The following is a 24,354-nucleotide window of genomic DNA, read 5'->3' on the forward strand; positions in this document are numbered from 1 at the left end:
TGAACTATGAAGGGAAAAGATTTGTTTGTGATCGTGTTAGTGAAATAATTAAAGAAAGACTTGTAAGGGATAGAACAATTTATCAGCTTCCTGAACATCCTTCCAACAGCGAGGAAAACAAAATAAACAAGAAAGAAGAACGAAAACACAACACTGCTGACATTCCTAATTTAAACTAGAGGTATGTGATGCTGTAAATATGATTCCCAATTACCAAATCGTGAATACGCCCGAACTAAAAATTTATCACCATAATGTGCAATCCCTGCGTAATAAGATCGATGAAATTAACGTTCTATTAACACATGAACTTAATGATATCTCAGTGTTATGCATTTCTGAGCACTGGCTTAACCCAGAATTAATCCAGAATACGAAAATAAACAAATTTGTCTTGGCTGCTTACTACTGCGGGAAAAACTGCAAGCAGGGTGGGGTAGCAATTTACACAAAGGATAATGTAGATTTTATTACACTACCTGACTTAACTAGGGCAAATGTCGAAAAGGATTATGAAATTGCAGCTATAAAAATTACTCAGTTCAACCTGGTTATTGCTACAGTTTACCGATCACCATCTGGGAATTTTGAACTTTTCTTAAACAAAATGGAGTCATTGCTAAATAAAGTAAATAAAATGGATTGTGAATTGATAATCTGTGGTGACTTCAATATTGACTTCCTCACGAATAGTGGAAATAGGGAGACCATTCTGATCCTTGCAACGTCCTACAATTTAAAGGCTGAAGTAAAAGCAGCTACCCGAGTATCAGAAACTTGCCAAACAGCTCTTGATCAGTTTCTAGTCAAGAAGAGTTTACACAACACCTCACTAAAAATTTTCAATGCAGGTTTTAGCGATCATCTTGCTCAAACATTAAGCATAAAAGTACAAGGCAGTATTATTAACAACATGTCTTTCAGAACAGCATATCGAAGTTATAATCAGCATAATGTGAACTACTTCAACAACTTATTACAGAAAGAAAAATGGCTAGGAGTGTACAAAATGAACGATCTAAATGAAAAACTCAACACTTTCATTGATACATTAACCCATTTCTTTGAACTTGCATTCCCACTTAAAACATTAACCATACGGGGAAACTCTAGAACAAACAGCTGGATCACAAAGGGAATAAGGGTTTCATGCCAGAAGAAAAGACTACTTCATGAAATATGTAACTCAAAAAATTCCTCACCTGTAGTACGCGCATACTATAAAAAATACTCCAAAATATTAAGAAAAGTAATAAAAGCAGCAAAAATAATGCATAATGATGAAATATTTATAATTCAGCTAATAAATCAAAGGCTATGTGGAGCGTTATAAAAAAAGAATGTGGAGAATACAGACAACCTTGGAAAAATATAACACTATCACATAAAAATAAAAAAGTAACAAACCCCTTAGAAGTAGTCAACACATTTAACAACTTTTTCACAGGTGTTGCTGAAAATATGTTACAATCAAACTTTAAGAGCACCCAGGCAAATGAATATAAAATAAGTGCATGTAGAGGATCAATGTATATCAGTTCTGTTTCACAAGATGAAGTAGCTAAAGCAATAAAAGGACTAAAAAATTCCAAATCGGCAGGTATTGATGGTATACCTGCAACAATGTTAAAGAAGAGCGCATCAAACCTAATTGAAGTACTCACACATTTATGCGACTGCTTACTTAAGGCAGGCACTTTCCCTGATGTGTTGAAAACATCAAAAGTTATTCCTGTATATAAAAAAGGGGATAAAGACAATGTAAATAACTACAGACCCATCACAATTTCCTCCTGCATCTCTAAAGTACTGGAAAAAGTTATGTATGAGAAACTTATGAAATTTATAAATAAAAACAGCATCCTATGTAATGAACAACATGGATTCAGAAATAAGAGGTCAACGACATCTGCTGTCTATGAGTGCATCAATTCCATCCTAAACCTGATGGACAAAAAACAGGAAACAATAGGAGTCTTTATTGACTTGTCAAAAGCTTTTGACATGGTGGACCATAAAATTCTGCTATCAAAGCTAGAAAGATATGGTATTCGAGGTCTGTCCAACAAGTGGATCAGTTCCTTCCTGACAAATCGTATGCAGGCAGTGTGCGTCAAGCACACAAATATTGAACTAAAAACTGTATCTAATAACTTATCTGACTATAAACAAATTAAATGTGGTGTACCCCACGGATCCGTATTGGGACCCCTTCTGTTTCTTCTGTACATAAATGATCTAAGCTTAATATTGATGCACACAAAACAATCATATTTGCAGATGACACCACGATTCTACTAAAAGGAGACGAGGATGAACAGTTACAGCAGACAGTAAACATGGTCACGAAACAACTTAGCAGCTGGGCACAGAGTAATCAGCTTGTAATAAACAGTAAGAAAACCGTTGCTCTAAAATTCCACAATGTTCCTAACAAGGACATGTTTATCCCATCAGTCTCTATCAATGACGAACCAGTTGGTAACAGTACTGAAACCAAATTCTTAGGACTTTGGCTGCAGAGTAATATCAGATGGAATAAGCATATTGGATATCTCAATGCAGAACTGAGCAAAACATGTTATCTTCTTTGTTCATTAAAATCATGCTGTAGTGAGAAAACAGTATTGAATGCATATCATGCATACTTTCATTCTCATCTTAGATATGGGGTCACCTTCTGGGGAAACTCTAAAACAGCTAATAGCACTTTTAAACTACAAAAAAGGGCCATTAGAATCTTGTTTGGGTGCAAGCCTAGAGACTCTTGTAAACCCCTGTTTAAGAAATTTGGTATTCCCCCATTACCGTGTGTATACATTATGGAAACCCTTTTGTTCTTTAAATTAAATGTAATAGGCAAGGACCGGAGACTACAAAAAAACTGTGATATACATGAGCACTTTACCAGACAAAATAGAAACTTACATATGACTCAAATCAGCACAGCACTGTGCCAAAAAGGTACTTTTCACATGGGAGTTAAGCTTTATAACAAACTTCCGGAAAACATAAAAGCTATCACTGAGGTCAATACATTTGGAAAATCTCTAAAGTCATATTTACAGCATCACTGCTTTTACTCCATGGAAGAATATTTAAATTTATGAAATGTGTTATATAAATACTTACGAGTAAAATGTATTATTGTAAGCTTAAATATGTATGCCTTGAACTTACTTTCAGCCTGTATATTTATAACTTGACTTGTCCAATGTCTTATGCATAAGCTGCTATGTAGACAACAGGACCAATAAAATACAATCTACAATCTACTTCAGTCAATGTAGAAACTAACATGAATGTCTCATTTGTGTCTGGGTAAATGCATTAAAGTAGACATATATACAAATTCTTGTTTTGTTGTAGTCCTAAAAACTACCATAATAATTAATCTTTACTCCTTAATATGAATTATAAAATTAATCTATCATGTTTTACTCTTCACAGTCATTAAAAAATGTATGGCACGGACACACACACACCCACACACACACACACACACACACACACACACACACACACTAACTCCACTGGTTTACTCAACAGCTTAGCAATTCTACTGCTACTGGGATTAATAAAACCTGTAAAAACACAAACAAATTCATATTCATTGGCAGCAAACACATCAGAACAGATTTCCTCCATGCAAACATTTTCACTAGCCAAGATAAAATGACGTTTTGGGGGCTCCAGACTGTCAGTTTATGAACTGGCCAAAATATGTAGAATGTATTCTCACTGCCTGTGGCTAAATATCTTAACTGTCTGTAAAGCACAATTCAACACTGAAATGTAAATAAGATTTGAAATTAATTTCCGATGCCATTGTATACCAACAATTACTTTAACGCTTCTATGTCTATCCACCTCCCCCCCATGAACCATGGACCTTGCCGTTGGTGGGGAGGCTTGCGTGCCTCAGCGATACAGATAGCCGTACCGTAGGTGCAACCATAACGGAGGGGTATCTGTTGAGAGGCCAGACAAACGTGTGGTTCCTGAAGAGGGGCAGCAGCCTTTTCAGTAGTTGCAAGGGCAACAGTCTGGATTATTGACTGATCTGGCCTTGTAACAATAACCAAAACGGCCTTGCTGTGCTGGTACTGCGAACGGCTGAAAGCAAGGGGAAACTACGGCCGTAATTTTTCCCGAGGGCATGCAGCTTTACTGTATGATTACATGATGATGGCGTCCTCTTGGGTAAAATATTTCGGAGGTAAAATAGTCCCCCATTCGGATCTCCGGGCGGGGACTACTCAAGAGGATGTCGTTATCAGGAGAAAGAAAACTGGCGTTCTACGGATCGGAGCGTGGAATGTCAGATCCCTTAATCGGGCAGGTAGGTTAGAAAATTTAAAAAGGGAAATGGATAGGTTGAAGTTAGATATAGTGGGAATTAGTGAAGTTCGGTGGCAGGAGGAACAAGACTTCTGGTCAGGTGACTACAGGGTTATAAACACAATATCAAATAGGGGTAATGCAGGAGTAGGTTTAATAATGAATAGGAAAATAGGAATGCGGGTAAGCTACTACAAACAGCATAGTGAACGCATTATTGTGGCCAAGATAGATACGAAGCCCACACCTACTACAGTAGTACAAGTTTATATGCCAACTAGCTCTGCAGATGACGAAGAAATTGAAGAAATGTATGATGAAATAAAAGAAATTATGCAGATTGTGAAGGGAGACGAAAATTTAATAGTCATGGGTGACTGGAATTCGAGTGTAGGAAAAGGGAGAGAAGGAAACATAGTAGGTGAATATGGATTGGGGGACAGAAATGAAAGAGGAAGCCGCCTGGTAGAATTTTGCACAGAGCACAACATAATCATAACTAACACTTGGTTTAAGAATCATGAAAGAAGGTTGTATACCTGGAAGAACCCTGGAGATACTAAAAGGTATCAGATAGATTATATAATGGTAAGACAGAGATTTAGGAACCAGGTTTTAAATTGTAAGACATTTCCAGGGGCAGATGTGGACTCTGACCACAATCTATTGGTTATGACCTGCAGATTAAAACTGAAGAAACTGCAAAAAGGTGGGAATTTAAGGAGATGAGACCTGGATAAACTAAAAGAACCAGAGGTTGTACAGAGATTCAGGGAGAGCATAAGGGAGCAATTGACAGGAATGGGGGAAATAAATACAGTAGAAGAAGAATGGGTAGCTTTGAGGGATGAAGTAGTGAAGGCAGCAGAGGATCAAGTACGTAAAAAGACGAGAGCTAGTAGAAATCCTTGGGTAACAGAAGAAATATTGAATTTAATTGATGAAAGGAGAAAATATAAAAATGCAGTAAGTGAAACAGGCAAAAAGGAATACAAACGTCTCAAAAATGAGATCGGCAGGAAGTCAAAATGGCTAAGCAGGGATGGCTAGAGGACAAATGTAAGGATGTAGAGGCCTATCTCACTAGGGGTAAGATAGATACCGCCTACAGGAAAATTAAAGAGACCTTTGGAGATAAGAGAACGACTTGTATGAATATCAAGAGCTCAGATGGAAACCCAGTTCTAAGCAAAGAAGGGAAAGCAGAAAGGTGGAAGGTGTATATAGAGGGTCTATACAAGGGCGATGTACTTGAGGACAATATTATGGAAATGGAAGAGGATGTAGATGAAGATGAAATGGGAGATACGATACTGCGTGAAGAGTTTGACAGAGCACTGAAAGACCTGAGTCGAAACAAGGCCCCCGGAGTAGACAATATTCCATTGGAACTACTGACGGCCGTGGGAGAGCCAGTCCTGACAAAACTCTACCATCTGGTGAGCAAGATGTATGATACAGGCGAAATACCCTCAGACTTCAAGAAGAATATAATAATTCCAATCCCAAAGAAAGCAGGTGTTGACAGATGTGAAAATTACCGAACTATCAGCTTATTAAGTCACAGCTGCAAAATACTAACGCGAATTCTTTACAGACGAATGGAAAAACTAGTAGAAGCCAACCTCGGGGAAGATCAGTTTGGATTCCGTAGAAACACTGGAACACGTGAGGCAATACTGACCTTACGACTTATCTTAGAAGAAAGATTAAGGAAAGGCAAACCTACGTTTCTAGCATTTGTAGACTTAGAGAAAGCTTTTGACAATGTTGACTGGAATACTCTCTGTCAAATTCTAAAGGTGGCAGGGGTAAAATACAGGGAGCGAAAGGCTATTTACAATTTGTACAGAAACCAGATGGCAGTTATAAGAGTCGAGGGACATGAAAGGGAAGCAGTGGTTGGGAAGGGAGTAAGACAGGGTTGTAGCCTCTCCCCGATGTTGTTCAATCTGTATATTGAGCAAGCAGTAAAGGAAACAAAAGAAAAATTCGGAGTAGGTATTAAAATTCATGGAGAAGAAATAAAAACTTTGAGGTTCGCCGATGACATTGTAATTCTGTTAGAGACAGCAAAGGACTTGGAAGAGCAGTTGAATGGAATGGACAGTGTCTTGAAAGGAGGATATAAGATGAAGATCAACAAAAGCAAAACAAGGATAATGGAATGTAGTCTAATTAAGTCGGGTGATGCTGAGGGAATTAGATTAGGAAATGAGGCACTTAAAGTAGTAAAGGAGTTTTGCTATTTGGGGAGCAAAATAACTGATGATGGTCGAAGTAGAGAGGATATAAAATGTAGGCTGGCAATGGCCAGGAAAGCGTTTCTGAAGAAGAGAAATTTGTTAACATCCAGTATTGATTTAAGTGTCAGGAAGTCATTTCTGAAAGTATTTGTATGGAGTGTAGCCATGTATGGAAGTGAAACATGGACGATAAATAGTTTGGACAAGAAGAGAATAGAAGCTTTTGAAATGTGGTGCTACAGAAGAATGCTGAAGATTAGATGGGTAGATCACATAACTAATGAGGAAGTATTGAATAGGATTGGGGAGAAGAGAAGTTTGTGGCACAACTTGACCAGAAGAAGGGATCGGTTGGTAGGACATGTTCTGAGGCATCAAGGGATCACCAATTTAGTATTGGAGGGCAGCGTGGAGGGTAAAAATCGTAGAGGGAGACCAAGAGATGAATACACTAAGCAGATTCAGAAGGATGTAGGTTGCAGTAGGTACTGGGAGATGAAAAAGCTTGCACAGGATAGAGTAGCATGGAGAGCTGCATCAAACCAGTCTCAGGACTGAAGACCACAACAACAACAACAACAACAACAACATGTCTATCCAGACAAGTTTGAATTCAAACAAATCTATTTGGTTCAATCTAAACTGAATTACTGGGAAAGATAGCACAGTGATTAGCAAACTGCTCTTGAATTAGGTAGAAGCAGGCTTCAAATGTTCATTTGTGCAATCTCTGCAGTTTTCTTCAACTGATTAAAGCAAATATTGCCAGGACGGTTCCCTTGAAGAAGAAACAGCCGATTTCTTTCACCACACTTGTTGAATGCAAGCTTCGGTCCATCTCTAATGGGCTCATCATCAGCATGACTTTAAATCCCAATTTTTCATTCCTATGTTCAAAACTGAATTAACAGACTATTTCCTTATTACACAAGATTACATTGTATACTGTCAGGTTTCAAGTAAGGCTTAGAGATGACACTGATACATCAAATATCCTTTCCACATTTCCCAGAATAAACTTCTGCCAGCCGCCTTTCCTCCATAATGTGATTGCAATGTCTCTTTACTTTCTCACTCTTACCCATTGGAACAACCCACAGAAAAATGTCAGTATTATTTTTATCTATCCAATTACATTACATTGTTTCTTTGTTATATTCATCCAAGTGGCCATCATTCTTTCTTATGTAACCCTCTTGTCAGTTTTGTTGTCATTTGTTTCATTCAAATTGTCATCTGTTTTCTACTATGTGTACTAATCCATTTGTTTATTCATCTGCATCACCAAGATTAATCAACACTTTGCACCTACATCTTTTCTAGCACTGATTTCCGTGCATGCAGACAGGTCCATTTTTATTTGCATATACAATTCCATTGTTATTTACAATTTTGCCTTTAACAATTTACGGTTCACTAAACTGTAGGACATTCTCCTGAGCATCTTTCGCCAATTTATTCACAAATTTGACAGCTACTTTCTTTTCCATGCTCCATTTATTTTCTTTTTATGTAATTCTTTCACATTTTTGTGTATTTGTTTTTCGTCTAACCACTCTGACCAACTTTTACTGCCCTCTCCTACATTACTTTAATTGACTAGCTAAGTACTTGACATTTTCTTCTAGGACATTCTCTCTCTCTGTTTACCCAGTTTTTAAACTTTTGTCTCTTTTCACAACTTTCCCAACAGATTTTTTTTCTTTTCCAATCTTCCCCCCCCCCCCCCCCCTCCCCCTCCCCTGTATCATATAGACCAATTTTCTGGTGAGAAAGTCTTGCCCACTCATTACCTCTCTAGTTAACCATTGTCTGCTCTCACAATTTTTGTACAATTTTTATGATTTTTTCCTTGCTTTTCTTCCATTTTTGTACCTTTTGTCCACCCTCTGCTATCCTTTTTTGCCACTCCCACGATTTCTAACACTCCAAAATGTCCTTCCTCTCTTGCCATGGTGAATCCCATTTTTTTGCATTATCAAAACTTAGGTCCCACATTCTCTTTCTTGAAACCTTCTTCTCCCTTGGAGTTATTTCAAATGCCTAACATTGAAAGTCCCTGTTTATAGAGGTAATCCTAACCTGCACCAGGCTTTTTACAGTTTCAAATTCAGCAATCTCTTGCTCTTAGCCAACTAATCTGTACATATACGCCTCATCAGGCGATTTCCACTCCACCAGACTTCTCTCCCTTTACAAAATCCTGCAGTTATCTACCCTTCATGTTTCCTTGCATGGTATCACCCCTCAAGCCAACTTCAAACTGCAACGACATGCCAGACTTAATCTCAAAAACCTCTCTCACCTTCTCCTAAACCACCTGAACAGCAGTGTTCCTCTTTCTGTTCCTCTGCAGCTCCCTAAACAGCCACACCATCAACCACCACTCCTCTCCTGCAAACTGAGCTTATCTAACCTTAACATCCCACAGCCTTCACCAGTGCCTCCCAGACCAGAGAATTCATAATCACAAGAACCAGTCACAATAGTAGTGTCCTCAACATCTTGTCTAAAGCACTCTCACCTCCTGGATTATCTGTGTTACCCAAGGGTCTCACTTTCAGCCACAACCTGCTGTTGGTCATGTGGCTTTGGTGAAGGACCTACTTTCCTTCACAAGTACTATCAACTGATAATATCACTTTGCAACCCAATCCTGAAACCTTTCAGCAGCAGATGTGACACTGAACCCTGCCTTGAACAGTTCCAACCACAATCCCAACTTGATCCACCACCACTACCTTAAAATCATCCCTTACAAGCCTTCCAAACAATTCTCACATCCAGCATTGCTTCACAACCCTTCCTCAGGTCCCTACAACAAGACCCCAACCTGTCCTCTGCAGAACTCCAAGCTCTAAGTTTCCTAAAACTCATGACTCCATTGTTATGCTTCCAGCAGACAAAGGATCTACCACTGTGGTACTTGACTGAAAGGAGTATATTACTGAAGGTCTACGCCAGCTGTTTGACACCTCTACATACAGTGTCTGCCATCAAGGTCCCATCCCTGTGATTCAAACTGACCTGCAGTCCCACCTTACATCTCAGACGCTTCACATGGACTAACACCTCAATTCTTCTCACCCCATCCAAACCACCCACCCCCAATTTTTACCTCCTTCCTAAGGTCCACAGACCCAATCATCCTGGCCATCCTATAGTTGCTGGCTTCAAAGCACCCACTAAATATGTATCTACCTTAGCTGATCAGCACCTGCAACTCATAGTACAAAGATTTCCCTCCCATATCAAAGATACCAACTATTTTCTTGACTGTCTGATATCCATGATCATACCACTCCTACCACACACCTTGTTTGTCACCACTGACACCACTACCTCTATACCAACATCCACCCGTACAAGGCCTGTCTGCTGCTGAACATTTCCTCAGTCAGCACCCACCTGATTCTAAACCTATAACATCCTTCCAATCACCTTAATCACCTTTATACTTACCAACAACTACTTCACCTTTGAGGTGCAGACATATAAACAGATCAGGGGTACAGCCATAGGAACCAGGATGGTCCTTCCTATGCCAACCTTTTCACGGGGCACTTGAAGGGGGCTTTCCTGGGGTCCATAAGTCTTCAGCCACTGGTTTGATTGAGATACATTGATGACATGTTTATCATGTGAACTAATGGTGAGGCTGAGCTGTTGAAATTCCTGGAATCTCTAAATACCTTCTCTCAATTAAATTCAATTAAATTTCACATGGTCCTATTACGAATCCCATGCCACTTTCCTTGATGTTCATCTTGTCATCACTGAAGGCTAGCTACACACTTCTGTCCACATCAAACGTACTAACGAACAGTATTTACATTTTAGCAGTTGCCACCTTTTCCAAGTCAAACATTCTCTCCCATACAGTCTTGGCATGTTAGGCAAACATATTCCTTTGGATACAGAATCTTTACAGCAATGCACCACCATTCTCACCTCAGCCTTCACTAGATGTAATTAGCCACCAGCCTAGTACAAAAGCAGATTTCCTGTGCCATCACATACAATCCTGGAACTGCTGATCCCTTCAAAAAACAATTTCGGAACACACCACTGGTCACTCAGTATCACCCTGGTATTAATCAGCTACTTCAACAAGACCATGACTTTCTAAAATCATCCCCTGAAATGAGATCCGTTCTGTCTGAGATTTTGCCCACCACACCTAGAATAGTTTTCCATCGCCCTCTCAATCTCTGCAATATTCTTGTCAGACCCTATGCTCCTTCCACATCCATGTCCCTATCCTATGGCTCCTATGCCTTCAACTCTACTGCAAGACTTGTGCTGTGCACCCCCCTGCTACCACATATACCAGCCCTGTAACTGGCAATACACATATATCAAAGGGAGAGCCACATGTGAAATGACACATGCAATATACCAGCTATTATGTAAACACTTTTCAGTCTTTTACATTGGCATGACTACCACCAAATTATCAGTTAGGTTGAAATGGCATAGGCAAAGGAAGTATACTGTTGGAGAGCATACTCTACAACATGTCAGTCGTGACCTCACTGCCCGTTTCATCACAGGTGCCATTTAGATTCCTGCCCCAGACACCAGTTTCTCAGAACTACGCAAGTGGGAAATAGCGCTATAACACGTCCTTGCTTCTCACCACCCACTTGGCCTTAATTTATGTTAATTTTTCCCATTTTAGCATTTTTTCACTGTAATTACTCATTTCTTCAATCTGTTTTAGTTTTCTGCAGCGTTCATTTTCTTACCTGTCTATTTTTCACCATCACCCTCCCATCTCTGTTACATACAATGCACTTAGTTTCTCACTGTTATTAACTCACACACGGTGTTTTAGCAGTAATCTCTGTCTTACATATTACCATGTCTTCCACTTTTAAGCTCCCAGGTTTTCAAATCTCATCCAGTCCGGTCCCCAACAGTCAGTCTCTCCTTCTCACCATGTCCAGTAAGTCTCCCCTGAACTGCAATTCTGAGTGATTTTTCTTAAATCTACCTCTTTACCTACACCTCTCCAGTCCTTTTTCCTCACTCGTCTTCCTTTGTCTTCAACTCTACTGCCTGAAGACGGAGCCACTGGCTTGTAAAGCGTGCCTAATTTTAACCTTTTTTTGTACATGTTCCTCTGCCGCTTGGCGAGTAGATTTTTTATTTATCCAATTACATAATATTATTACAAGGATAGATTGCTACTCACCTTATAACAGAGATGTTGAATTGCAGATAGGCAAAACAATAATATTGCTAAACAACTAAGCTTTCAGCCAAAAAGCCTTCTTCTGGATTAGACAACATACACACACACACCCCATCAACCATGGACCTTGTCGTTGGTGGTGGTGGTGGTGGTGATGGTGGGGGAGTCCTTGTGTGCCTCAGCGATACAGGTAGCCATACCGTAGGTGCAACCACAATGGAGGGGTGTCTGTTGACAGGCCAGACAAATGTGTGGTTCCTGAAGAGGGGCATCAGCCTTTTCAGTAGTTGCATGGGCAACAGTCTAGATAATTGACCGATCTGGCCTTGTAACATTAACCAAAACGACCTCGCTGTGCTGCACTGCAAACGGCTGAAAGCTAGAGGAAACTACAGTCGTAATTTTTTTTCCCAAGGGCATGCAGCTTTACTGTATGGTTAAATGCTGATGGCGTTCTCTTGGGTAAAATATTCTGGAGGTAAAAGAGTCCCTCATTTGGATCTCCGGAGGTAAAAAAAGTCCCTCATTTGGATCTCCGGGCGGGGACTACTCAGGAGGACATCATTATTAGGAGAAACAAAACTGGCGTTCTACGGATCAGAATGTCGAATGTCAGATCCCTTAATCAGGCAGGTATGTTAAAAATTTAAAAAGGGAAATGGATAGGTTAAAGTTAGATATAGTGGGAATTAGTGAAGTTCGGTGGCAGGAGGAACAAGACTTCTGGTCATGTGAATACAGGGTTATAAATACAAAATAAAATAGGGGTAATGCTGGAGTTTGTCATGGGTGGCTGGAATTCAATAGTAGGAAAAGGAGGAGACAGAAACGTAGTAGGCGAATATGGAATAGGGGTAAGAAATGAAAGAGGAAGCCGCCTGGAAGAATTCTGCACAGAGCATAACGTAATCATAGCTAACACTTGGTTCAAGAATCATGAAAGAAGGTTGTATACATGGAAGAGGCCTGGAGATACTGGAAGGCTTCAGATAGATTATATAATGGTAAGACAGAGATTTAGGAGCCAGGTTTTAAATTGTAAGGCATTTCCAGGGGCAGATGTGGACTCTGACCACAATCTATTAATTATGAACTGTAGATTAAAACTGAAGAAACTGCAAAAAGGTGGGAATTTGAGGAGATGGGACCTGGATAAACTGAAAGAACCAGAGGTTGTAGAGAGCTTCAGGGAGACCATTGGGGAACGATTAACAAGAATGGGGGAAAGAAATACAGTAGAAGAAGAATGGGTAGCTTTGAGAGATGAAATAGTGAAGGTAGAAGAGGATCAAGTAGGTAAAAAGACGAGGGCTAGTAGAAATCATTGGATAACAGAAGAGATACTGAATTTAACTGACAAAAGGAGAAAATATAAAAATGCAGTAAATGAAGCAGGCAAAAAGGAATACCAACGTCTCAGAAATGAGATCGACAGGAAGTGCAAAATGGCTAAGCAGGGATGGCTAGAGGACAAATGTAAGGATGTAGAGGCATATATCACTAGGGGTAAGATAGATACTGCCTACAGGAAAATTAAAGAGACCTTTGGAGAAAAGAGAAGCAGTTGTATGAATATCAAGATCTCAGACGGAAAACCAGTTCTAAGCAAAGAGGGAAAAGCAGAAATGTGGGAGGAGTATATAGAGGGGCTATACAAGGGCGATGTATGGAAATGGAAAAGGTCGTAGATGAAGATGAAATGCGAGATACGACACTGCATGAAGAATTTGACATAGCACTGAAAGACCTAAGTCAAAACAAGGTCCCGGGAGTCGACAACATTCCATTAGAACTACTGTTCGCCTTGGGAGAGCCAGCCCTGGCAAAACTCTACCATCTGGTGAGCAAGACGTAAGAGACAGGCGAAATACCTTCAGCCTTCAAGAAGAATGTAATAACTCCAATCCCACAGAAAGCAGGTGTTGACAAGTGTGAAAATTAATGAACTATCAGTTTAATAAGTCATGGCTGCAAAATACTAACACAAATTCTTTACAGGCGAATGGAAAGACTGGTAGAAGCCAACCTCATGGATGATCAGTTTGGAAGACGTGAGGCAATACTGACCCTACGTCTTATCTTAGAAGACAGATTAAGGAAAGACAAACCTATGTTTCTAGAATTTGTAGACTTACAGAAAGCTTTTGACAGTGTTGACTGGAATACTTTCTTTCAAATTCTGAAGGTGGCACGGGTAAAACACAGGGAGCGAAAGGCTATTTACAATTTGTACAGAAACCGGATGGCAGTTATATAAGTCAAGGGGCACAAAAGAGAAGCAGTGGTTGGGAAGGGATTGAGACAGGTTGTAGCCTGTCCCCAATGTTATTCAATCAGTACACAGGGCAAGCAGTACAGGAAACAAAAGAAAAATTTGGAGTAGGAATTAAAATCCAGGGAGAAGAAATTGAAATTTTGAGGTTTGCTGATGATATTGTAATTCAGTCAGAGACAATGAAGGACCTGGAAGGGCAGTTGAATTGAATGGACAGTGTCTTGAAAGGAAGATATGAGATGAACATCAACAAAAGCAAAATGAGGATAATGGAATGTAGCCAAATTAAATCAGGTGATGCTGAGGGAATTAGATTAGGAAATGACACTATTGAAGCAGTAGATGAGTTTTGCTATTTGGGGAGCAAAATAACTGATGAGGGTCAAAGTAGAGAGGATATAAAATGTAGAGGATATAAAATGTAGAGAATATAAAATGTAGACTAGCAAAGGCAACAAAAGCATTTCTGAAGAAGAGAAATTTGTTAACATCGAGTATAGATTTAAGTGTCAGGAAATCTTTTCTGGAAGAAAAGTGTGGAGTGTAGCTGTGGTGTCACCGCCAGACACCACACTTGGTAGGTGGTAGCTTAAATCGGCCGCGGTCCATTTAGTACATGTCGGACCCGCGTGTCGCCACTGTGTGATCGCAGACCGAGCGCCACCACAAGGCAGGTCTCGAGATACGGAATAGCACTCGCCCCAGTTGTACGACGACTTTGCTAGCGACTACACTGACGAAGCCTTTCTCTCATTTACCGAGAGACAAATAGAATAGCCTTCAGCTAAGTCCATGGCTACGACCTAGCAAGGCGTCATTAGCCTTACATAGTTGACAGTTATCTTATGAAATGTCTCAACAAGAAGAACGATGTATACAACAAGGATAAATAAAATTTAAGTATTCAAGGAGCTGCATACTTTTCTTATTAGCTTTCACTACTTATCCTGTTCCAGAATTCACGCCCGTCTGCGTTAGATAGCGTGCATTTCGGCCGCCTCTATCTACAAGGTGTTGGCACATTTACCAACACATCAGTAGCCATGTATGGAAGTGAAACATGGATGATAAATAGTTTAGACAACAAGAGAATAGAAGCTTTCGAAATGTGGTGCTACAGAAGAATGCTAAATATTACGTGGGTACATCGTGTAACTAATGAGGAGGTACTGAATAGAATTGGGGAGAAGGGAAATTTGTGGCACAACTTGACTAGAAGAAGGGATCGGTTGGTACGACATGTTCTGAGGCATCAAGGGATCACCAACTCAGTATTGGAGGGCAGTGTGGAGGGTAAAAATCGTAGAGGATGACCAAGACATCAATACACTGAGCAGACTCAGAAGGATGTAGGTTGCAGAAGTTACTTGGAGATGAAGAAGCATGCACACGATAGAGCAGCACGGAGAGCTGCATCAAACCAATGTTTGGACTGAAGCTCACAACAACAACAACAACAACAACAACACACACACACACACACACACACACACACACACACACGAGCACTCACGCCAACACAACTCACACACACATGACCACTGTCTCTGGCTGCCAAGGCCTCGACAGCCAGAGACAGTGGTCATGCATGTGTGTACGCGTATGTGTGTATGTGTGTGTGAGAGAGAGAGATAGAAAGAGAGAGAGAGAGAGAGAGTTGTGTTTGTGTGAATGTGTGTGTGTGTGTGTGTGTGTGTGTGTGTGTGTGTGTGTTGTGTGTGTGTCCAAAAGCTTGCTTGTTTAACAGTCTTTTTGTTGTGCCTGTCCGCAACTCAACATCTCAACTATATGGTGAGTAGCAATCTATCTTTCTCATAATACTGTTACTATCCCATCCTGGATTTTCCAGTTTTTGATTCCACAGTAAAATGTGCCTTATGCTCTCAGCCAGTAGCACAATGTCCATCCTGCACTTTGTAAAAAAGGGACTACAGACTTGAGAGAACATGTTTGCAAATTACCAGTTGACTTGAAAGTAGAGCCCGGCTTTCCTCATTATCATGAGCTCTATGAAACTCATTGCTAGTGGTTTTTGCGTATAGAAGCAACACTTTATTAATCTGTTTAACCAACACTCATGTAGAGATTCCAAGATGTCTTTGGTTCTTGGCATCCTGATCTATTTTGCTCTACTGCAATCCATCCTCTCACTTTTTATTTATAATCTCCAATCACTCTCTTTCTCCATTCTTTTCTTTTTAATACTTTCTGCTTTCTCTTACATTCTGTTGTTGTTACTAACATATTAAAATCATTTGATGATGATATGATAGTAAGTCGAAACCATCCATGATACCACTTGTGTGTCCAGAGGATGAAATACATAATAAAAATTAAAATTACAAGATGGTCACCATGTTCCCCAAAAGTGAGCCTGTGTAATGTTGTTAAGCTTGTCAAGTATGAAATCCTCCTAAAGAAACTGTCTGTGATCTTACTGAATACTGCCTGTGACTCTTTCAGAATACTAGTGATACTTTCAGATCTTCAGCCTTTTAAATTTGACTTTGTCAGCAAATAGTACTAAATAACTTTTTTTTTTGCCATACTCACCCAGATACGTATCATAGCCACTTGTGTGTACTGTTTGAAACTTATGTATATAAAATGGTTTGATCCTGGAGTGAATGGTGCCAACCATAGGTGCATATCATCATGTGTTCTATTAACACCATCGAGCAAATTTGTAACGACACGTGGATCCTTACCATATTCTGGGAGAATGTTTATGTCAGCAGGATCTGCTGATATCTACAATGGAGACAAGTAAAAGATTAGAAAAAATTCATTATGCACGCTACTACGAGAACTGAAACAGTTCAATAATTTGTTTACAGTTTTTAAGAAACACATTCAATATGGAAGAACAATAAATTGATATCCTACTCACTTAAAATTACTACTGATACTTCACATGACTCAAAATCTTAAGAATCAAACATTGTAGAACTAAGTTGTGCAGTTATTTAAGAGCCAAGCAGCATCTATACCAATCAACAAGGGTGGGATGATGATTTATTAATAACAGATGTGACAACTTGGCTTGTGATAAACATATGTCAATCACAATTAATATAGACTAACTGACAAACTTTCGTTCATGGTTACGAGACAACATGTTAACTCTTTTGTTCATGGTTATGAGGCAACATGTTAACTCTATGAGTTGAAATTAATCAAACTTAATTTTAATAACAGTCTTAAATTCAATATACATCAATGCAGAAACATTGACACCTAACAGTTTCAAGAAGTCCTTGCACATCTGGACTACAGTGTGGCTAACCAAAAGTCTGATTCCCTTGAAACAATGCAAGAAATTACTAAAGATAACTGTAATTCTTAACTGAATTATCACATTGTTGTTGTTGTTGTGGTCTTCAGTCCTGAGACTGGTTTGATGCAGCTCTCCATGCTACTCTATCCTGTGCAAGCTGCTTCATCTCCCAGTACCTACTGCAACCTACATCCTTCTGAATCTGCTTAGTGTATTCATCACTTGGTCTCCCTCTACGATTTTTACCCTCCACGCTGCCCTCCAATACTAAATTGGTGATCCCTTGATGCCTCAGAACATGTCCTACCAACCGATCCCTTCTTCTGGTCAAGTTGTGCCACAAACTTCTCTTCTCCCCAATCCTATTCAATACTTCCTCATTAGTTATGTGATCTACCCATCTAATCTTCAGCATTCTTCTGTAGCACCACATTTCGAAAACATCTATTCTCTTCTTGTCCAAACTATTTATCGTCCATGTTTCACTTCCATACATGGCTACACTCCATACAAATACTTTCAGAAATGACTTCCTGACACTTAAATCTATACTCGATGTCAACAAATTTCTCTTCTTCAGAAACGCTTTCCTTGCCATTGCCAGCCTACATTTTATATCCTCTCTACTTCGACCATCATCAGTTATTTTGCTCCCCAAATAGCAAAACTCCTTTACTACTTTAATTGCCTCATTTCCTAATCTAATTCCCTCAGCGTCACCCGACTTAATTAGACTACATTCCATTATCCTTGTTTTGCTTTTGTTGATGTTCATCTTATATCCTCCTTTCAAGACACTGTCCATTCCATTCAACTGCTCTTGAAAGTCTTTTGCTGTCTCTGACAGAATTACAATGTCATCGGCGAACCTCAAAGTTTTTATTTCTTCTCCATGAATTTTAATACCTACTCCGAATTTTTCTTTTGTTTCCTTTACTGCTTGCTCAATATACAGATTGAACAACATCAGGGAGAGGCTACAACCCTGTCTTACTCCCTTCCCAACCACTGCTTCCCTTTCATGTCCCTCGACTCTTATAACTGCCATCTGGTTTCTGTACAAATTGTAAATAGCCATTCGCTCCCTGTATTTTACCCCTGCCACCTTTAGAATGTGGAAGAGAGTATTCCAGTCAACATTGTCAAAAGCTTTCTCTAAGTCTACAAATGCTAGAAACGTAGGTTTGCCTTTCCTTAATCTTTCTTCTAAGATAAGTCTTAGGGTCAGTATTGCCTCACGTGTTCCAGTGTTTCTACGGAATCCAAACTGATCTTCCCCGAGGTTGGCTTCTACTAGTTTTCCCATTCGTCTGTAAAGAATTCGTGTTAGTATTTTGCAGCTGTGACTTATTAAGCTGATAGTTCGGTAATTTTCACATCTGTCAACACCTGCTTTATTTGGGATTGGAATTACAATATTCTTCTTGAAGTCTGAGGGTATTTCGCCTGTTTCATACATCTTGCTCACCAGATGGTAGAGTTTTGTCAGGACTGGCTCTCCCACGGCCGTCAGTAGTTCCAATGGAATATTGTCTACTCCAGGGGCCTTGTTTCGACTCAGGTCTTTCAGTGCTCTGTCAAACTCTTCACGCAGTATCATATCTCCCATTTCATCTTCATCTACATCCTCTTCCATTTCCATAATATTGTCCTCAAGTACATCGCCCTTGTATAGACCCTCTATAACTCCTTCCACCTTTCTGCTTTCCCTTCTTTGCTTAGAACTGGGTTTCCATCTGAGCTCTTGATATTCATACAAGTTGTTCTCTTATCTCCAAAGGTCTCTTTAATTTTCACATTACATAATAATAATAAATATAGTTACAATAACTATACGAAATATATAATCAGGGTATGGTGGAAACTGTTTTCTATTTCAGTCACAGATTTCAAAAAAACATACGATAACATCAATATTGTGAAAAGGAAAGCTGCTACTCACCATATAGTGGAGATGCTGAGTCACAGATAGGCACAACCAAATCAGTGTCACAAATATAGCTTTCGGCCAGCAAAGCCTTCATCAAAATCAGACGACAAACACAAACACACACACACACACACACACACACACACACACACACACACACACGTGACTGCAGTCTCAGGCAACTGAAACCACACTATGAGCAGCAGCAGCAGTGCATGATGGAAGTGTCAATCGGTTGTGGGTAAGGAGGAGGCTGAGGTGCTGAGGTGCAGAGGGGAGGGATTGTGGGGTAGGGGTGCTGGACAGTGATATGCTGTTGGGGAGTGCGCAGGGGTGAGGTGGAAAGAGGGTAGGACAGCTATGTACAGTCGGGAGATTAGATGAAGGGCAGTGAAGAGGTGGGGAGGGATAGTGGAAAAGGAAAGAAGTAAAAAGACTGGGTGCGGTGGAGAATGAGGGCTGTGTAGTGCTGGAATGGAAACGGAGAAGGGGCTGAATCGGAGAGGACAGTTGACTAATGAAGGTTGAGGGCAGGAGGGTTATGGGAATGTAGGATAGATTGCAGGGAAAGTTCCCACATGCGCAATTCAGAAAAGCTGGTGTTGGTTGGAAGGAGTTGACTGTTGTTGTTGTTGTGGTCTTCATTCCTGAGACTGATTTTGTTGTGTCTAGACAAGACAGCCTAGACACAATGAGAGGAAGCCAAAGGCACGCGCTTAAACTCACGCAGGCTGGCGTGAGGTCTGAAACAGGATACGTAATGAATGCTATAAAGAAAAGTACGTAGCTTCTGGAATACTTAACTTTAATCCACATTTGTAGAACATCGCTCTTGATGATACATGCTTCATAATATTAATTATCAATTGAATACGGCGCCTTGCTAGGTCGTAGCAAATGTAGCTGAAGGCTACGCTAACTATCGTCTCGGCAAATGAGAGCGTATTTGTCAGTGAACCACCGCTATGAACGTCGGCTGTACAACTGGGACGAGTGCTAGTACATCTCTCTAGACCTGCCGTGTGGTGGTGCTCGGTCTGCTATCACTGACAGTGGCGACACGCGGGTGCGGCGTATACTAATGGACCGCAGCCGATTTAAAGGCTACCACCTAGCAAGTGTGGTGCCTGACGGTGACACCACAGGTTTGATGCAGCTCTCCATGCTACTCTATCCTGTGCAAGCTTCTTCATATCCCAGTACCTACTGCAACCTACATCCTTCTGAATCTGCTTAGTGTATTCATCTCTTGGTCTCCCTCTACGATTTTTACCCTCCACACTGCCCTCCAATACTAAATCGGTGATCCCTTGATGCCTCAGAACACCTACCAACCGATCCCTTCTTCTGGTCAAGTTGTGCCACAAACTTCTCTTCTCCCCAATCCTATTCAATACCTCCTCATTAGTTATGTGATCTACCCATCTAATCTTCAGCATTCTTCTGCAGCACCACATTTCGAAAGCTTCTATTCTCTTCTTGTCCAAACTATTTATCGTCCATGTTTCACTTCCATACATGGCTACACTCCATACAAATACCTTCAGAAATGACTTCCTGACACTTAAATCTATATTCGATGTTAACAAATTTCTCTTCTTCAGAAACGCTTTCCTTGCCATTGCAAGTCTACATTTTATATCCTCTCTATTTCGACCATCATCAGTTATTTTGATCCCCAAATAGCAAAACTCCTTTGCTACTTTAAGTATCTCATTTCCGAATCTAATTCCCTCAGCATCACTCGACTTAATTCGACTACATTCCATTATCCTTGTTTTGCTTTTGTTGATGTTCATCTTATATCCTCCTTTCAAGACACTATCCATTCCGTTCAACTGCTCTTCCAAGTCCTTTGCTGTCTCTGACAGAATTACAATGTCATCGGCGAACCTCAAAGTTTTTATTTCTTCTCCATGGATTTTAATACCTACTCCGAATTTTTCTTTTGTTTCCTTTACTGCTTGCTCAATATACAGATTGAATAACATCGGGGAGAGACTACAACCCTGTCTCACTCCCTTCCCAACCACTGCTTCCCTTTCATGTCCTTCAACTCTTATAACTGCCATCTGGTTTCTGTACAAATTGTAAATAGCCTTTCCCTCCCTGTATTTTACCCCTGCCACATTCAGAATTTGAAAGAGAGTATTCCAGTCAACATTGTCAAAAGCTTTCTCTAAGTCTACAAATGCTAGATACACAGGTTTGCCCTTCCTTAATCTAGCTTCTAGGATAAGTCGTAGGGTCAGTATTGCCTCACGTGTTCCAACATTTCTACGGAATCCAAACTGATCTTCCCCGAGGTCAGCTTCTACTAGTTTTTCCATTCGTCTGTAAAGAATTCACATTAGTATTTTGCAGCTGTGACTTATTAAACTGATAGTTCAGTAATTTTCACATCTGTCAACACCTGCTTTCTTTGGGATTGGAATTATTATATTCTTCTTGAAGTTGACTATGCTACAAATATAGCACCATTCTTATCCATCTATCAGAGATCACTGGAACAGTGGAAAGTTCCATGGGACTGGAAGAAGGCTCAGGTCATAGTAATCTATAAAAAGAGTAGAAAATCGGATGCACATAATTACCGGCCAATTTCACTGACATCGATTTGTTGTAGAATCATGGAACATATTTTGTGTTCAGACATAATGACCTTTCAAGACTCTGAGTAGTTCATCTGCAGAGACCAGCATGATTTTAGGAAACAGAGGTCATGCGAGAGACAGCTAGCCCTCTTTGTGCATGATATACAACAGACTCTAGATACCGGCTCCCAGGTTGATGCCATATTTCTCGACTTTAGAAAGGCATTCGACTCAGTTCCGCACTGTCGCTTGCCACAAAATGTGCATGCTTACGGTCTATCCAATGACATATGCAGTTGGATAGCAAGTTTTCTAACAGACAGGAAGCACTATGTCATCCTGAATGGGGTAACTTCAACAGAAACAAGAATAACACCAGGTGTGTCCCAGGGCAGCGTAATAGGTCCTCTGCTTTTTACGATTTACATAAACGATCTGGTTGATGGTATTGACAGCGGCCTTAGACTGTTTGTTGACGATGCTGTAGTCTACAGAAAAGTAGTATCACACGAAAGTTGTGAACAAATCAATGAGGATTTGCAGAAAATAAATGCATGGTGTAATGACTGGCAGCTATCTCTCAATATTAGTAAGTGTAACCTAGTGTGTATAACAAGGCAAAAACCCCCTTTAATGTATGAGTACAAAATAAATGATCAGTCTTTGGAAGCGGTAACATCAGTCAAGTATCTGGGTGTGACTATTCAAAATGTTCTCAAATGGAATGTTCAGATTACACAAGCAACGAGTAAGGCAAATTCTAGATTGCAGTTTATTGGTAGAATTCTGAAGCAATGCAGTCCTTCAACAAAGGAAATAGCTTGCAATACGTTAGTTCGTTCAGTCTTGGAGTATTGTTCATCTGTATGGGACCCTTACCAGTTGGGTCTGATTCAAGAGATTGAGAAGGTCCAAAGAAGAGAGGAAAGATTCGTGACTGGTACATTTAGCCATCGTGAGAGTGTTACAAATCTCATAGCAATTTTGAAGTGGGACACATTTGCAGATACACGACGCGCTAAACAGAAGGGGCTGCTCACTAAATTCCGAAACGCAATCTTCACCGAGGATGTAGAGCATATATTATTACCACCAACTTTCAAATTGTGCAATGATCATCATTCAAAGATAAGGGAAATAAGAGCTCGTACTGAAGCGTTCAGACGGTCGTTTTTCCCTCACGTGATCCGCGAGTGGAACAGAATATGACTTTGGTGCGAATTGTGCCTTCACACCGCTTGGTGGCTAGCGGAGTATATATGTAGATGTAGATGTAGAAGGAACCACACGCCAAAGGCTGTGAAACAGTCACTGAATGAAGGATGTCATGTTTGGCAGCATGCTCAGCAACAGGGTGCTCCACTTGTTTCTTGGTCACAGTTTGTCACTGGCCATTCATGTGGACAGACAGCTTGTTGGTTGTCATGCCCACATAGAACGCAGCACAGTGGTTGCGCTTACCTTGTAGATCACATGACTGGTTTCACAGGTAGCACTGCCTTTGATGGGATAGGTGATGACTGTGAACAGACTGGGGTAGGTAGTGGTAGGAGGATTATGGGACAGGTCTTGCACCTAGGGCTATTACAGGGGTATGACCCAAGAGGTAAAGGGTTGGGCGAGTATATTGTGTAGATTTGGTTGACGGTGGAATACCACTGTGGTAGGAGTGGGAAGGATAGTGGGCAGGACATTTCTCATTTCAGGGCATGCCGAGAAGTAGTTGAAACCCTGGCGGAGAATGTAATTCAGTTGCTCCAGCCCCGGGTGGTACTGAGTTTAGAGTGGAATGCTCCTCTGTGGCCGGACGGTGGGACTCTCTACATCTACATCTACATCTACATTGATACTCCGCAAGCCACCCAACGGTGTGTGGCGGAGGGCACTTTACGTGCCACTGTCATTACCTCCCTTTCCTGTTCCAGTCGCGTATGGTTCGCGGGAAGAACGACTGTCTGAAAGCCTCCGTGCGCGCTCTAATCTCTCTAATTTTACATTCGTGATCTCCTCGGGAGGTATAAGTAGGGGGAAGCAATATATTCGATACCTCATCCAGAAACGCACCCTCTCGAAACCTGGCGAGCAAGCTACACCGCGATGCAGAGCGCCTCTCTTGCAGAGTCTGCCACTTGAGTTTATTAAACATCTCCGTAACGCTATCACGGTTACCAAATAACCCGGTGACAAAACGCGCCGCTCTTCTTTGGATCTTCTCTATCTCCTCCGACAACCCGACCTGGTACGGATCCCACACTGATGAGCAATACTCAAGTATAGGTCGAACGAGTGTTTTGTAAGCCACCTCCTTTGTTGATGGACTACATTTCCTAAGCACTCTCCCAATGAATCTCAAGCTGGTACCCGCCTTACCAACAATTAATTTTATATGATCATTCCACTTTAAATCGTTCCGTATGCACACTCCCAGATATTTTACAGAAGTAACTGCTACCAGTGTTTGTCCCGCTATCATATAATCATACAATAAAGGATC

The 24,354-nt window shown here is 40.6% G+C and overlaps 1 protein-coding gene across 4 annotated transcripts in view; it reads right to left on the reverse strand.

The window, feature by feature from the left end:
* Positions 1-24,354, reverse strand: part of LOC126412744 (katanin-interacting protein-like) — a 354,094-nt gene that overhangs the window by 225,854 nt on the left and 103,886 nt on the right. For 3 of the 4 annotated variants that reach the window (XR_007575334.1, XM_050082482.1, XM_050082484.1), the window contains exon 5: positions 16,613-16,810. The exons of the other annotated variant lie outside the window; for it this stretch is intronic. Coding sequence is in view for 2 of the 3 variants with exons in the window: in XM_050082482.1 (XP_049938439.1) it covers positions 16,613-16,810 (198 nt within the window). In the remaining variant the exon portion in view is untranslated. The remainder of the gene's footprint in view (positions 1-16,612; positions 16,811-24,354) is intronic. 4 annotated transcript variants of the gene reach the window in all.

This window comes from Schistocerca serialis, chromosome 7, assembly GCF_023864345.2.
Source record: "Schistocerca serialis cubense isolate TAMUIC-IGC-003099 chromosome 7, iqSchSeri2.2, whole genome shotgun sequence".
Classification (NCBI taxonomy): Eukaryota; Metazoa; Arthropoda; class Insecta; order Orthoptera; family Acrididae; genus Schistocerca; species Schistocerca serialis.